Source organism: Schistocerca nitens, chromosome 1 (assembly GCF_023898315.1).
Source record: "Schistocerca nitens isolate TAMUIC-IGC-003100 chromosome 1, iqSchNite1.1, whole genome shotgun sequence".
NCBI classification, from domain to species: Eukaryota; Metazoa; Arthropoda; class Insecta; order Orthoptera; family Acrididae; genus Schistocerca; species Schistocerca nitens.
Window position 1 is genome coordinate 347,701,782 of NC_064614.1, and position 18,058 is coordinate 347,719,839.

An 18,058-nucleotide genomic window follows, 5' to 3' on the forward strand; every position below is an offset into this window, starting at 1 on the left:
AATATGTTTTATACGCACTGGAGAAACAAAGATCCAGAGACTGAATTTATCCAGTGGTTACAGGTGGTATGAACTGCAATGTCTTATGCTTTTCAGGAGGGATAGTTTGCTCCAAAGGAGTGTAATTTTTATACATAGACTGGGAATCAAGCGAAATTGTCCTCGCGGACACGGAATTTAGCCGCAGTCAGTAGCGAGCCAGTGGGTGTGTTGGACCTTCCATCAAGCTACGAAAGTCATTGACATTTGGACGAAGTCCAATAGAACGAACAAGATCAGATTAGATTACTTATTTATATTATTTGCACACGGTCAATAGCTACATATTAGTTAGGCCAAACACGATCTGCTTATATTTGTTATAAGAAAGCTTAAAGAAGGTCCAAAGATTTGATTTAAGAAAGAAAATAAGTATTAGTACCTTCACTTGCAGATTGGAAATGGCTGCCGCGGTGAGAGGGTTTCTGCGCACAGGAGCTCCGAGGTTGAATTGTGTCCGAACAAACTACACATCAACAAGGCCCAACCTCAAATTGACATCATCCACTAAAGTCATTTGCCAGGGATTTACTGGAAAACAAGGAACATTCCATAGCCAGCAAGCTATTGATTGTGGGACAAACCTTGTTGGAGGGGTTTCCCCTGGTAAAGGTGGAAAAACCCATCTAAACCTGCCTGTTTTCAACTCAGTGCAAGAGGCGAAATCTGCTACAGGAGCAGATGCGACAGTTATTTATGTTCCTCCGCCAGGAGCTGCTAAGGCAATTCTAGAAGCAATTGATGCAGAAATACCACTTATTGTGTGTATTACTGAAGGCATACCTCAGCAGGATATGGTAAAAGTTAAGCATAGGCTTCTGACACAAGATAAGTCTCGACTTGTTGGTCCTAACTGCCCAGGCATAATTGCTCCAGAACAATGCAAGATTGGAATTATGCCAGGACATATCCATCAAAAGGGCCGTATTGGTGTTGTGTCTAGATCTGGCACACTTACATATGAAGCTGTTCATCAAACAACACAGGTTGGTCTTGGGCAGACATTATGTGTTGGTATAGGAGGAGACCCTTTTAATGGTACAGATTTCATTGACTGCCTTGAAGTGTTCCTTAATGACCCTGAAACGAGGGGGATTATACTAATTGGAGAAATTGGTGGGGCTGCAGAAGAAAAAGCAGCTGAATATTTACTTGAGCACAATTCGGGAGATCAAGCAAAGCCTGTTGTCTCTTTCATTGCTGGTCTAACTGCCCCACCAGGGCGAAGAATGGGCCATGCTGGTGCTATTATTTCTGGTGGGAAAGGGGGGGCCCAGGATAAAATTAATGCCCTTCAAAAGGCTGGAGTGGTGGTGACAAGGAGCCCAGCCCAAATGGGAAATGAACTCATGAAGGAAATGAGGAAACGTGGCGTAGCTGGAGAATGTTATTCAACCTTTTACTAATTAATATTGCAGAGCTTTATTAAAGTGAATGTGTATATACACGATTTCTCCCCTATAAAATATTTATATGTGAAAAGACATAGATGCATCGATTTTTATGTGTGAAATTTACTGATAAATACGAATGAGTCTTGAGATACGTCATGAATATTTCATGTTTTCTTGGAATTAGTGAGAGATTTGTTGTACAGCTTTTGCTGTCCTTTCTGTTATTCCTCTGTAAGTACTTGTTGAAGACTGTGTACAGTTGTTGAAAATAAAAAAAAAATAAAAAAAAAGCTACGGACCCCATTGAAGATGTCTTCCGCAGTCGGAGACGAAACGTTGGGAATCGACACAGAATTCATCAACCGACTACGGCATAACAGCTCGGACAATTATAATGAACATAATCCTTCTTTCCACGTACAATACGAGACTGAATTAGAAAGGAGAACCGATAGAGGTACTCAAGGTACCCTCCGCCACACACCGTCAGGTGGCTTGCGGAGTATGGATGTAGATGTAGATGTAGAATTCAATATCTCAGAGAGAATTATATCGAGCGATTAATAATTTTTCGACTAGATGTCAGAAATGTGTGGAAAATAATGGCAGACAGTTCCAGCATCTCCTTGCGTGACATTGGTGAGTACAAAATTTATTTTCTTATATTTCAAATGAAGTCATGTGGTACCGTAGCAGTAGACGGGCGACACGGCATCTGATCACCGGGCAACGTAGCGCTTGCTGTTCCGCATCCACGGCGCCCCACAGGCGGTCATCAGGTAAATGAAACACTCAGTATTTGCCTCCATGCTCAGTGGTTTCTGCCTGGCTCCCCATGTCCTGTTATTAAATTTCCAAGTTGGGTTGAGAAGTGTTGACGTAGCTTCGTACTGTAGCAGCGGTCCTGAAACTCGACGCCTAATCGAACAGTATAACTAAAAAATGGGGATGTCAAAGTGATGCCCTGTTTAATGGAGGCTAGCATACAAAAAATTATATTGTCAAAGGTCGGGTGTACCCTGACAAATCCGAAAAAGGGGTGCCTGCAGTTGACCGCCTGTGCAGATGGCAGCACGTCATTTGGTCCCTCTGGGAATGGGATACGTGCTCCGCCCTCACAAAAAGATCGGCCAGTGTCGGTCACCAGGCCCACGCCGGGAGGCGCACGGTGATTGGCTGCGAGCTGGCATCTCCGCTGTCGGCGCCGGGGGCCTAACTTCGATCTCACGCAGCCGTAATGCAAGAGCGGCGGCGGCGACGTGACAGCGCGTGGGCGGCTGTGCTCCGTGTGGCAGGCACCCAGGCGGGCGGGCGGGCGGGCAGGCGACCCGCCCACGCTGCCCACGCGCTCACTGCTCATCCCTCGCTGCCGCTGGCTCTTTACGATCTGCCCCAGGGGACACAGCGCGTGCTAGGTGGACCTCGTCGCAGCCGCTGCCCGTTGACACGCGATTTGAATACGATTTCAACTTAGCAGGAACACACAAGTATACCCTTCCTCAAACAATCTGCTATCCCCCACAACCGCGTAACGAATTTCGTGAAATTCTGACAACTAGACACGGTGTCGCCATGGGGAGCCCTCTTTCTCCTGTGGTGGCCAATTATTTTATGGAGGACTTTGAGGATAAAGCACTACAGTCAGCGACTCTCAAACCCTCTTGATTTTTGCGGTATGTTGACGATACGTTTGTGGTGTGGCCACACGGACTGGATACTCTACCTGCGTTTCTTGAACATTTACATTATCTCCATCCGAATATTAACTTCACTATAGAAGTGGAAAAAGATGATACTTTATCTTTTCTTGATGTTTTGGTACGAAGGAAAGCAGATGGAACCTTGGGACACAGCGTATACCACAAACCAACGGATACAGATCTACAGGCTGTTAACAAAAAGGTATGGCCAAACTTTCAGGAAACATTCCTCACACACAAAGAAAAAAGAAATATGTTATGTGGACATGTGTCCGGAAACGCTTACTTTCCATGTTAGAGCTCATTCTATTACTTCTCTTCAAGTCACATTAATCATGGAATGGAAACACACAGTAACAGAACGTACCAGTAACAGAACGTACCAGGATGACTTCAAACACTTTGGTACAGGAAATGTTCAAAATGCCCTCCGTTAGCGAGGATACATGCATCCACCCTCCGTCACATGGAATCCCTGCTGCGCTGTTGCAACCCTGGAGAATGGCGTATTGTATCACAGCCGCTCACAATACGAGCACGAAGAGTCTCTACATTTGGTACCGGGGTTGCGTAGACAAGAGCTTTCAAATGGCCCCATAAATGAAAGTCAAGAGGGTTGAGGTCAGGAGAGCGTGGAGGCTATGGAATTGGTCCGCCTCTACCAATCCATCGGTCACCGAATCTGTTGTTGAGAAGCGTACGAACACTTCGACTGAAATGTGCAAGAGCTCCATTGTGTATGAACTACATGTTGTGTCGTACTTGTAAAGGCACATGTACTAGCAGCACAGATAGAGTATCCCGTATGAAATGATGATAACGTGCTCCATTGAGCGTAGGTGGAAGAACTAAAATGAGCTCTAACATGGAAATTAACCGTTTCCGGACACATGTCCACATAACATGTTTTCTTTATTTGTGTGTGAGGAATGTTTCCTGAAAGTTTGGCCGTACCTTTTTGTAACATCAAGAAAAGATGCTGTATATTTGCAGGCCACAAGCTGCCATCATCCAGCACACTGCGGTAGTGCATTACGTACGCTAGTTCATAGAGCGCGTGTGGTATCTGACTCTGAAAGCCTGCCGAGTGAGATGCAACATTTGAAGACAGTCTTCCGTCAAAGTGGTTATTCTGACAGACAGATACGTAATGCATTCAGGCCCAAGCGGGTTCAATCTATGGAGCAGAATGAAGATACGAAGACACCCACCACCTTGGCCTTCTAGCCGTACTTTGGTGCCATGTCGTCAATAATCGGAAGAGTCCTCGAAAGATATGACGACAGGTGTGTTTTCCGACCGTCTGCAAAACTGAGGAACCTCTTAGGTTCGGTTAAGGATGACCTCGGTCTGAGGAAACGTGGTGTGCACAAGATTCCTTGTCAGTGTGGGGCGGCATATATAGGTCAGACATGTCGCACAGTACAAGAACGTTGCGATGAACATCAGCGTCATACACGCCTACGCCAACCGGAGAAGTAGGCAATTGCAGAACACTGTCTGAACACAGGACATCACATGATTTATGTAAAGACGGAAGTTTTATCCCCAGCAACCTCTTTCTGGGATTGCGCCATTAAGGAAGCAATACATATCCGTACAGCTGATAACGTTATCAACAAGGATTCGGGATTTCAGTTGAGTACAGCCTGGAACCCTGCATTAGCTGCTGTTAAATCACGACGATAAAGCAAAGAGTTTTCGATAATAGACCCGTCATAACTTTGGCAGCATGTTAGTAAACACAGCGTCAGCGTACGCGCAGAACGGCCACTCTGCATTTCCCGGCAGAGTGCGTTTGAGTCTGGCGCCATAAATCTGCAAATTTTTGCGCATGCGTGGTTCCCGCGCCTGCGCAATCTTCACACGCGTGCTCTATATACTGCGGCGTCGACATGCGGATCTTGTCAGTCGTACCTAGCCACCAGCGAGGTTCAACCACCTAATGATGTCGGACAGTTGCTCCAAGGAAATATTGTGGGATTTGCACAACGTCATCCGGCGGCATATCCGTGAAGACTATTTACAACATATCTGCTGGGAAAGCCTGAAGAGTCACAACTAGACACATGCTTACGCAGCTGTTCGCGGTGTCATGTCCTAGTTCATGAACCACGGGCAACGTATGAGTGGCCAAGTAAGTGGTCCTGACAGTCGGGATACCAGTTACTTTGGAATAAGGCGGGGCATCTCGGACATATTCCGAGTCGTGGTCACCTTTGTGCTCAGACGGCAAAGACTACCAAATCCACCGGTTAGGGGTAAAACTCAATGGGACCCGGGGCAAATAAGGCTAGCAACCTGCTTCCCTGGTACTATAAATTTGATGCTGGCAACAATCAGAGCAAAATGTCTCTGACCTTTGGAGGTGACGGAGTCTCACCTCTAATTGACAAACCAGAGACTCCTAAGATGGCAAACGAATGGTAACGAGATGGGGAGCTATTAATATCAATGGGGGCTACTCTGGGAAGAAGGTAGAGCTGGCAGAGGCTGCAAGTAAGAAGGGGTTGGACGTTTTAGCTGTTAGTGACATTCGGGTAAGGGGTGAGAAAGAAGAGGAAGTGGGAGAATACAAGGTCTACCTGTCAGGAGTCAAACCAGGAATAGCACAATGCGGTGTAGGGCTTTTCATCAGGAAAGAAATGGAACCCAGCGTAGTTGCAATAAGGTATGTAAACGAACGACTGATGTGGATAGATTTGACAGTGTCTAGCAAGAAAATTAGGATTGTGTCAGTATATTCGCATTGTCAAGGGACAGATCAAGATAAGGTGGATAATTTTTATGACGCACTCAGTGATGTAGTTGTTAGAGTAAAGGACAAGGACAGTGTTCTGCTCATGGGTGATTTTAACGCTAGGATTGGAAATCGAACAGAAGGGTGTGAAAAGGTTATGGGTAAATTTTGAGAGGATATGTAGGCCAACAGGAACGGGAAACAACTCTTGGCTTTCTGTGCCAGTATGGGCTTCGTAGTCACAAACTCCTTTTTTAAACATAAAAACATTCACCGGTATACTTGGGAAGGCAGGGGAACCAGATCTGTCATTGACTATATAATAACAGATTCAGGATGGCTGTGAGGGACACACGTGTATTCAGGGGATTCTTTGATGACACTGATCACTTTTTTTTATTTAATCTGCAGTGAAATTGGTATTGTGAGGCCGAAAGTGCAGGAGGTCAGGTCCATGTGTAGGAGGATAAGAGTGGAGAAACTTCAGGATAAGGAAATCAGGCACAAGTACATAACAGTGATCTCAGAAAGGTACCAGTTAGTTGAATGTAGTCAATTGCAGTCACTGGAAAAGGAATGGACAAGGTACAGGGACACAGTACTAGAAGTGGCCAAAGAATGTCTTGGAACAGTAGTGTGTAAAGGTAGGATGAAGCAAACAGCTTGGTGGAATGACACAGTCAAGGCAGCCTGTAAAAGGAAAAAGAAGGCATATCAAAAATGGCTACATCATAGAACTCAGGTAGACAGAGAAAGTTATGTTGAAGAAAGAAACAAAGCCAAACAGATAATTACAGCATCCAAGAAGAAATCTTGGGAAGACTTTGGAAACAGGTTGGAGACTTTGGGTCAAGCTGCTGGAAAACCATTCTGGAGTGTATTTTGGACAGGTCAGGAAAACTGCTGGAGAATCCTGTTGATGCCTTGGGCAGATGGAGGGAATATTTTGAAGAGTTGCTCAATGTAGGTGAAAATACGATCAGTAATGTTTCAGATTTCGATGTACAATGGGACAGGAATGATGATGGAAATAAGATCACATTTGAGGAAGTGGAGAAAATGGTCAATAGATTGCAGTGCAATAAAGCAGCTAGGGTGGATGAAATTAAGTCGGAACTCACCAAATACAGTGGAATGTCAGGTCTTAAATGGCTACACAGGATAATTGAAATGGCGTGGGTGTCGGGACAGGTTCCATCAGACTGGACGAAAGCAGTAATCACACCAATCTTTAAACGTGGAAACAGAAAAGATTGTAACAACTACAGAGGTATCTCTTTGATCAGCGTTGTGGGTAAAATCTTCTCAGGTATTGTTGAAAGGAAAGTGCGAGTATTAGTTGAGGACAAATTGGATGAAAATCAGTGTGGGTTTAGGCCTCTTAGAAGTTGTCAGGACCAGATCTTTAGCATACGGCAAATAATGGAGAAGTGTTACGAGTGGAACAGGGAATTGTATCTATGTTTTATAGATCTAGAAAAGGCATATGACCGGGTTCCCAGGAGGAAGTTATTGTCTGTTCTACGTGATCATGGAATAGGAGGCAAACTTTTGCAAGCAATTATAGGTCTTTACATAGTCAGGCAGCAGTTAGAGTTGACGGTAAATTGAGTTCATGGTTCAGAGTAGTTTCAGGGGTAAGACAAGGCTGCAACCTGTCTCCACTGTTGTTCATTTTATTTATGGATCATATGTTGAAAACAATAGACTGGCTGGGTGAGATTAAGATAGGTGAACACAAAATAAGCCGTCTCGCATTTGCGGATGACCTAGTTGTGATGGCAGATTCTATTGAAAGTTTGCAAAGTAATATTTAAGAGCTAGATCAGAAATGTAAGGACTATGGTATGAAGTTAGCATCTCCAAAACAAAAGTAATGTCAGCAGGAAAGAGATATAAACGGATTGAGTGCCAAATAGGAGGAACAAAGTTAGAACAGGTGGACGGTTTCAAGTACTTAGGATGCATATTCTCACAGGATGGCGACATAGTGAAAGAACTGGAATCAAAGTGTAGCAACGCTAATGCAGTGAGCGCTCAGCTACGATCTACTCTCTTCTGCAAGAAGGAAGTCAGTACCAAGACTAAGTTATCTGTGCTCCGTTCAATCTTTCAACCAACTTTGTTGTATGGGAGTGAAAGCTGGGTGGATTCAGGTTACCTTATCAATAAGGTTGAGGTTACGGATAAGAAAGTAGCTAGGATGATTGCAGGTACTAGTAGATGGGAACAATGGCAGGAGGATGTCCACAATGAGGAAATCAAAGAGAAACTGGGAATGAACTCTATAGATGTAGCAGTCAGGGCGAACAGGCTTAGATGGTAGAGTCACGTTACACGCATGGGAGAAGTAAGGTTACCCAAGAGACTCGTGGGTTCAGCAGTAGAGGGTAGGAGGAGTCGGGGTATACCAAGGAGAAGGTACCTGGATTCGCTTAAGAATGATTTTGAAGTAATAGGCTTAACATCAAAAGAGGCACCAATGTTAGCACTGAATAGGGGATCATGGAGGAATTTTATAAGGGGGACTATGCTCCAGACTGAACGCTGAAAGGCATAATCAGTCTTAAATGACGATGATGATGATGATGATGAATATGGTTTATGATGATTTTTCGATGTGTACGAGGCTTGTTTTTTAAGTAAGTACCGTTTTGAAATTGAAAAAGACATGCTAAAGTATCTCAATAATTTTATTTTTAGATGAAAGCTTGTACCTTAATATACGTACTGACACCATTACAGTCTGATTCTTCCTTGTTTACGTAGTGTACTGATTGTTTAAGATGCCTCCGATAATCGTGAGTCCCACCGACTGTGAAATACGGGCTGTTATAAGATTTCTTAGTGCTAAAGGCCTAAAAGCGATCGGTATTCATCGTGAGATCTGTGCAGTTTACGGAGAAAACATTAGGAATGATGGAATTGTAAGAAAGTTGGTGAGAGCATTTAAAGATGGCCGCACAAATGTGCATGATGCACAACGGAGTGGACGTCCTTCTTCGGTCGTTAATGAAAGTTTGGTGCAGGAAGTGGACAATAAAGTGAGAGAAAACAGACGCTTTACGATTTCCTCCTTGTGGGATGACTTTCCTAATGTTTCTCGTAGTGTTTTGTATGGCATTGTGATCGAGCGCTTGAATTACCGAAAATTGTGCGCACGTTGGGTACCGAAAATGTTGACGGATGTGCATAAAACCAAACGTTTAGACAGTGCATTGACTTTCCTTGAGCGGTACCACAACGACGGTGATGATTTATTAAGCAAAATTTTTACTGGGGATGAAACATTGGTGTCCTACGTCAGACCAGAATCAAAGCAACAGTCCATGGAAGTTGAGCAAGGGCATCGTTTTGCTGCAAGACAATGCCAGTCCGCATGTGGAGAATCAGACCAAAGATCTCATGACATATTTTCCATGAGAAACTCCAGATCATCCTCCGTACAGCCCCGTCTTGTGCCCTGTGACTACCATCTGTTCCTGTACTTGAAGAAATACCTGGGCGGTTAGCGTCTTCAAGACGATGACGAAGTCAAAACAGTGGTGATGCAGTGGTTCATAAGTCAGGTGGCAGACTTCTATGAGGAGGGTATTCAAAAACTGGTACAACGTTATGACAAGTGCCTTAATATTGACGGAAATTATGTAGAAAAGTAGATTAAGGTACGGGCTTTCATATAAATATAAAATTATTTAGATATCTTAGCACGTCGCTTTTTAATTTCAAAACAGTACTTACTTAAAAAACACGCTTCGTAATACAGATTTGTCGTAGGGATTGAAGTCGTATGTCTGGACTTCTTGAGTACTGTGGCACTCTTTGTTTGTAATTTCCATTCCATTAAAATCATTTATTCATGCACAAATTATCCATCGAATATTCCAAGTATGTTAAAATAACGTTTCCCTTTGTACATCTCAATAATAATAATTTTGTGAAGAATGCTTACCTATTACGAGGGTGTTCAGTAAGTAATGTAACACATTCTTTTCCCTTCACCAATTTCGGTTTAAAAATTACGGAAGTTGTTATGAAACTTCGTGGAATATTCCCGTTTCAGCCCCTACAGTTTCGCGACGTTCCGATATGTTGTGGCGCTAAACAAAGTCTTCAAACTGGCGCTTGTAACGGAGGTGTGTTCCAAGCAGAGAACTGTCATAGAGTTTCTCTTGGCGGAAAACCAGAGCATCGCGGATGTTGATAGGCACTTGCAGACTGTTCACGGAGGTTTTGCAGTGAACAAATGCATGGCGAGTCGTTGGGCGATGCTTCTGCCTCCATTGCAACTAAGTCGCGCAAACCTGTCCCATCTTCCGCCTGTTGGCCGGCCGCACACAGCTGTGTCTCCTACAATGTTGAAACGTGTGGACAGTCTCATTAGAGGTGATCAACGGATCACAATCAAACACCTCGCCGCACATCTTGACATGTCTGTTGATAGTGCTGACACATTCATCCACCAATCTGGGTAGGCAAAGATATGTGCCCGCTTGTTTCCTCGCAGCCTAACATAAGACCCAGAAGAGCAGGGGCGGACAAGATTTCGGCTCACGGACCATGCACGGGCCCAAGTGCCAAATTGTTTATGGCGCGCTGAAGCAACAGTTAGAAAACGGACAGACGCGATCCATTTCATAGAGCTACGCATTCAAGTTGCCACGTAATCGTGACTCATTTAGTTTCACACTCGAAAAATGTCACAGAAATACGTCGATCGAAAGACTGTAGCACTTTTGCAGCATCATTATGGAGACTTGGAACTTCTACCTGAGGAAAACAATGTAGACTACCTGGACGGCTCTAACGTAAAGAGTTTTGTGTGACAAAACTCTTTACGTTAGAGACGTCCAGGTAGTGTACATTGTTTTCCTCAGGTAGAAGTTCCAAGTAGGGAGCGTGTTGCCCAGGCGGTTTGAATCGCGCGCCACAGGCTACCCAGCCAAACAGAAGCCGCGCGGCAGAGAGCGCAGCGGCTAAGTCCGCTTCAAGGTCACCCGCCTAGCGAGCAACCAGAACGGGCACGGCCACCAAGTTTTAAGTGAATATTGTTTTTAATTAAAAAAAAAATCTCACGGGATAGATAAGGATGGTTCTCGGGTAGGACAAACTTTATTGTCTGTAATATAACATACAGTCACCATTTATCTTTATTTTACAATTTCCATTACCAACTTTAGCCCATATAAACAGATACTCATCGGCATTTAGTTTCTTCTTCCTTCTAGTACTCAACACAAATGGCATACTGGGAACAAGTGTACCATATGGAACTTTTGCTAAGAGTCCTGTTGTCTCTGCTATACTCCATGTCTTCCATGTAAGAATATTTGCATCTGGGAAAGCTTCAAGGCCACCATAATCACAATGATTGCCCCATACTACAGCAAGTGTGAGCCATTTACTACCTCCAAACACGGCTTGTACATCACATGTAAAGTTCAAACGGAGTCCACGAAATACGTTTGGACCTCCAATTAATTGTTGTTTATTGAACTGTCCAGAAAGATCAATGTCTATCGCCTTCAAAGCACGATATACAGGAACGCTGCGCCGCCAGCGACGACGGTAACCACGTCGCCGAGGCATTGCTGTGGCACGTTAATACAGATCGATAAGTTACATCTGCACCTAAACAGGGAGCTTTCAACTGAAACGGCAAACTGTCTCGAAAACAGCTCGGCAACAGCGGTAAGATTGACAGTGTCCTCAAAATATTTATAAAACGACCCTTGTAATTCTTTCAAGGTCACGATAAATTCTTCAGACCTCGCGTTCTCTTTAACGCTAGTGAACTTACAAACTGTGAGAATGTGCCTCTTCTACAACGCGATTTTGTTTTTAAATGCATCCCCATCAAATCAGAAAGAAGCTACCTGGCACTGTGGACAGTGTGCAGTCAAGCCCATTTAAAATGAGAATTCTGCACTTCATTCCGGATGTTCTACTTTTCACACTCATTTTTCCTTCATAAATTCAACAATATCGTGCTTTTAACCGAAAAATCGTTCCAGTCATGTCCACTGACTTAAACAATGAACTCTACTGTAATGTAAGAAGACTCCATAGTCTTCGTTCAGTTCCATCGAAAACTGTTACAGCTGAGAATGAAATAATGCGTGTTACTTCCGAGATTTTACTGTTCGTTCTACCAATTTCTTCATGTGCTGCATGCATGCAAACGTAGCACAAAGTGCTTTTTGATATGTAGAACAATGAATCCCGTCTGTCGAGCGTTGTAATGTTTTGCTCATACATTGTCAACTAAATCTTTAAATTCTTTCTGCATGATACAATAATTTCGTTTCATAGCAAATATACAGAACTTGTCTCGTATGCAAACTGAGAATTCTCATTGCTGTCCACTGTCATTCCGATTCATTTTAAAGGAGTGCATCGACATATCTCCAGGACTGCCTCTTTTTGTACAAACAGCCCTTGGAACTGTGAATGTCGTTTGCACCACGAACAACTAGCGAGCGTTACACAGCGCTGACAGAACGATTGTACCGAACTCAGACAGGTGTGCCGACCGAAACTGCCGTACCGGAATCTGCATTGAGTTGCTTGCCCGTTAGGAGGCTGATCGTGAAACTTTTGAGGAACATCTTCACAGGTGATAAAACATGGGCTCATCACTTTGAACCGGAAAGAAAATGGCATCGCATGACGTGGCACCCTACCAACTTCCCTTTGATTAAAAGTTCATTGCCGCACCTTCAATCAATAAATTCAAGGCGGCGTCTTACGGGATTGTGAAGGGGCTTTTCTATTTGATGTCATCCCTCATCGTCCAATGATCAATTTTCAAGTGTTTCGTGCGACCCTCAGTGAGTTGAAGAAAGACTCCAGGGTTTTCATCTCCATAGTATTGCAAACAAAGTCCTCCTTCGTGCGAGCTAACATCCCAAAGGTGTTCGGGCTCACATGCGGTTCCTCTTCGTCGAAATGTCTTGGCTCAAACTCGTGTAGCGGTTGAACCGCACGTCTCGCATTACACGCCCTTAATTAGACACTTGTGACTCTTTGTTTAAATTGTCTGGCTGATGGCAAGTTTGCGAATTACAAAGTTAACGTAACATATAATAACAGTAATATTAATATCGGGAACTAAATTAACGACCCATAAATGATGTAGGCCACACAGTTACAATTTGGTTAGAATAATGTTTATTCAGAAAGCAAACTATTAGCGAAAGTACCCGTATTTAGGATTACTATTGCACTCCAGCGCATATGCATTTGACACAGTTCGATCATTCACAATCTCATCGCGAATTACAAGTTCGATACTCCATATCGTTAATTATGCGAAACGTTAAGAGTTCACACCAAGCGCGCGAATGCTAGGGTCGCAGGTTCGAATCCTGCCTCGGGCATGGATGTGTGTGATGTCCTTAGGTTAGTTAGGTTTAAGTAGTTCTAAGGTCTAGGGGCCTGATGACCTCAGATGTTAAGTCCCATAGTGCTCAGAGTCGTTTTTGAACCAGGCGCGCGGCTGCTCACCGCTGAGAGACTAAGTCCCGCGATACCACACAATGCAAAATTTTCTAAGTCGTTTCACTTCCTAGCTGTATAAAAAGCGACTGTCAGCTTTTTTTCTCAATTCGAACTGTACCTATTGGTGTCTCCAGCCGAATTTCACTCTTTGTTGTCTAGATCAGAGTTGTCCCTCTGGTCGTCTCCGGCCCCGACCCCCGTGTGCCGAACATTGTCGCTCAACTGACTAGCGCAGTTCCCTTTCCTGAAGTCGTCCATCTGATTGGATACAGCTCACTCCATATTACTTTACATTTTAAATTATTAAATAATCAAAACTTGACCACTTTCACGTTCTAAATGAAGTAACAGTAATATCCATTACATAATAAAAGTTAAATTCTTTTACATAAAACCAATACATTTTCCTTCCTAACTTTGAATGTCACGGCCAGTAGCCTTGCACCAATGTGCTTTCTCATAAATAAATAAAGAACAAAAGTAACTATTATGCACTAAACGTTTCAACAAATATTATATTACCTAATGATTTATGCTGTGATCGTTCAATGTGTTTTGTGTGGAGGAAATTATGATCTGTTGCTTAACTGAAAATACTGATAGTTTAAATTTAATATATATTTTAAACAAATAAAGTTACAGATTTGATATTTACAACGTTTGTCATTTTAATGATGCGCTTCTATATGAAATATCGATCGTTAAGATCGACCAAAGCGTTCAGGCTTCAGCATTCAGGTCTTTGTTACAAAACTTGTTAATTTCACTTTAACAGTAAATCCTAAACTATTCTAGATATGATCAATATTCAAGTTGTATTGGGATCACTATGAAAATTTATTAAGGATGGTAGATTAAAATTACTGTGGCTTCATTCTCTGCACTACTACAGAATGCCGGCCGAAGTGGCCGAGCGGTTCTAGGCGCTACAGTCTGGAACAGCGCGTCCGCTACGGTCGCAGGTTCGAATCCTGCCTCGGGCATGGATGTGTGTGATGTCCCTAGGTCTGTTAGGTTTAAGTAGTTCTAAGTTCTAGGGGACTGGTGACCTCAGCAGTTAAGTCCCATAGTGCTCAGAGCCATTTTGGAACTACTACAGAATTAAATAGTTTTCATAAATGTTTCCCTTTATGGCCAATCTTAGGTCCACCATATTTAACACTGCTACGTCTCCTTGGCTACAAAAGCTTTCTACTGGGTTTCCCTATGACGTTCTCGTCTCCCTCGCTCTCACACTACAGAGCCTCAATAGACATTAGTCGCCTGTGAGTTTCGCCATCTCGTGGTGAATCTGCGCCCTTTGTGACATGCGGTCCTGGACGACAGGGTTCGTTCCACAATTCCCGTAGGCTGACCCTTTCGGCCATGTATTTAAATGAGAGCGCAATGCTCGTTAACTCACGTTCTCCTCGACAACGCAAGGCCTCCTAGTCTCCGCACGCGAGAGGAGCTCAGAAATCTCCATTGGACTATTCTGTTTCATCTAACTGCAGCTTGGTTCTCACACCTTTCCACTTTGTTTGGCCCGATGAAGGGTGCACTCCGAGGGAAGCAGTACGTGGATTATGCGGTCATACTGCCCCTCCCAATTACGTGTTGCAACGCATTCGCACTGAACGGAGATTATGTTGAAAAAGAGGGTTTTGGGGCCAAAGGAGTGAGGAATAATGTCATGTATTGGAAAAAAAAGTGTCGCATTACTTATTGAACGCCCTTCGTACATTGATTCTGACGTATTATCTGTACCACTAAATTCTCATTCTCGAAACCAATATAAAACCTCTGTCATCGTATATGTATGCGAATAAATATACCAGTGGTAACACATTAATCATCATTAATAGCCCCTACAGCTGTGTAATACACATTTATTGTCTCACTACTGGTTTTGTTCGTTATAACATCGTCAGGTAGCCGAGCTGTGCCAATATCATGATTTAAGAGGTCTAGTTGTTTTGTGTAACCTTAGAGGCAAAATTTGAAAATGCCGGTCATGTTAACATTATATAACGGGCTGGTGCAAACCTGGCGAATATAAGTGCATGCGAACAGCACAGTATCTACAAGGTGCTTATAATAAAACTACCGTTACTTGTAAGAGGGCGCATGGAAAACGAGTGATCGTAGGACAAGGAAACTTTCTGTAAACATGCGAAAGAGAAATAATGGATAAACCATTGAAGGAAACACAGTTCAACTTCCATATATGAGAGGGTAACATTTGTCAGCTGAGCACCTTGTTTAGCGTACCATTTTTAAGTTCCAGGTTAAAAACGTTGCTCACAAGGGAACCTCCCCATCGCACCCCCCTCAGATTTAGTTATAAGTTGGCACAGTGGATAGGCCTTGAAAAACTGAACACAGATCAATCGAGAAAACAGGAAGAAGTTGTGTGGAACTATGAAAAAAAAGCAAAATTTGCAAACTGAGTAGTCCATGTAAAGATAGGCAACATCTGGGATGGTTCGAACTGACGAGCGCCGTGGTCCCGTGGTTAGCGTGAGCAGCTGCGGAACGAGAGATCCTTGGTTCAAGTCTCCCTTCGAACCTAAAATTTTATTTTCAGACAATTATCAAAGTTAAGGCACTCACACATAATCAACTTCGCTTTCCAAAATTCCAGGACATGTTCAGATTTGCTTGGACATATGCAGCATTTCACGGTCTACACACGGAAAAATTTGAAACGTTAAAAACGTATGTTTTGACAGAGCACCGGGAAAATTGTGCGACTGTGAAACTGTTGGATTCATTTGCTGCAGTTTATGTGACAAACTCTTATGTTTTCATCACTTTTTTGGGAGTAATTCTCACATCCACAAGAAAACTTAAATCGGGCAATGTAGAAGAATCTTTTTACCCATTCGCCAAGTGTACAAGTTAGATGGGTCGACAACATATTCCTGTCATGTGACGCACATGCCCTCACCAGTGTCGTATAGAATATATCAGACGTGTTTTCATGTGGCGGAATCGGTTGACCTATGACCTTGCGATCAAACGTTTTCGGTTCCCATTGGAGAGGCACGTCCTTTCGCCTACCAATGGCACGGTTTTGCGGTGCGGTCGCAAAACACAGACACTAAACTTATTACAGTGAACAGAGACCTCAATGAACGAATGGGCAGATCATAACTTTTGCGAAAATAAAAAAAAAAAATTTTCACTTGAGTGGAGACTTGAAACAAGGACCTCACGTTCTACAGCTGCTCACGCTAACCACGGGACCACGGCGCTCCGGAGTTCAGGTTGTCCTTGATGTTGCATATCTTCGTATGGACTTCTCAGTTTGTACATTTTGCTTATTTTTTCATAGTTCCACACAACTTCTTCGTTTTCTCGATTGATCTGTGTTCAGTTTTTCAAGGCCTATCCACTGTGCCAACTTATAACTAAATCTGAGGGGGGTGCGATGGGGAGGTTCCCCTGTCAGAGTGATGATAATCTGCATCCACCACAGCCAGGTAGCGCACTAGCGACTGCTGCACGAAACAACGGTGGACCCTGGAGTGTGTAATTATCGTGACAGGGCTCTTGGACTACTTGAAGAGAGCACACAGCGTCCAGACTCCTCTTCTGTGGGAACAGTAATTTCTTCAACATTCTATGGCGCTTTTGCCGTCAGTCTCTCCCAGGAGCAATTTTCAAATCGCCAGCTGAATCAAACTTCCGAATCACGTTCTTCAACGCCGGTGCCGGTAGAGGACCTCTCCGTATCTCTTTAATGTGTCGATACTCATGAAGAGCAGCGGCTGTTATTTTGATGAAACAGTTTTCGAGTAGAGCCCTGCTCGCCTTGGCCAGGTCCAAGCAGACTGTCTGCAAATGTAATGCACACTGATGCTTGTGTTTCGGCCCTACGTCGTCGTACCGTTCTGAACCGGCGCCTAACGGCAAGTTAAGACACTAACAGTACTAATAACTCAAATCTTGCAGCCGGCCGTTGTGGCCGAGCGGTTCTAGGCGCTTCATTCCGGAACCACGCTGCTGCTACGGTCGCAGGTTCTAATCCTGCCTCGGGCATGGATGTGTGTGATGTCCTTAGGTTAATTAGGTTTAAGTAGTTCTAAGTTTAGGGGACTGATGACCACAGATGTTAACTCCAATAGAGCTCAGAGCCATTTTCTTTTTCAAATCCTGCTGCGCATAGTCTCAACATCATTCCTATAAAGTTGGGTACCGATACGGTAAATAGTTTTCTGAATACACTGGCCCAAGTAACGAAAGTTTAATTATAACCATCCTGTACACAAGTCTAGAAGCGCCTCATGATTCCTCAGTACTTCAGTAAACTGCTTCATACAACACTGCTACTTTCGCATGATTCTGTTAAACCTCAAAACACTCTTCATAAACGCTAAATTGTTATTTGTGTCTATATCCACTCCTGGACACGTTTTACAATCCAATATCTGATCTGGATTATCTGGTTGACCATGATATAACCAAATGGAATCTTTCCCTTCGTCAAGGTCGTTTCCAAGTATATCTCCAAATGCAACGATCCTGTGTCTGCTGCAATCATAACTGATGACATAATTTGGTCAACAGTGTAATTACTATTACTATTTGAAATTTACTACAAAACTCAAATAGTCTTTCTCTTCTCCCTTTCCTGTTACCATTACTACATATTTTATTGCTCCGATACTACAGTGTTACAATCCTCGATGACTTAGAGATTC

General features: G+C 43.5%; 1 protein-coding gene across 1 annotated transcript; it reads left to right on the forward strand.

Annotated features, from left to right (window-relative positions):
* The first annotated feature begins 245 nt into the window (after positions 1-245).
* Positions 246-1,489, forward strand: LOC126235675 (succinate--CoA ligase [ADP/GDP-forming] subunit alpha, mitochondrial-like). Its single transcript, XM_049944407.1, has one exon. It carries the CDS (start codon positions 441-443, stop codon positions 1,443-1,445), a length of 1,005 nt encoding a protein of 334 aa, XP_049800364.1. The 5' UTR covers positions 246-440; the 3' UTR covers positions 1,446-1,489.
* Positions 1,490-18,058: the final 16,569 nt, after the last annotated feature.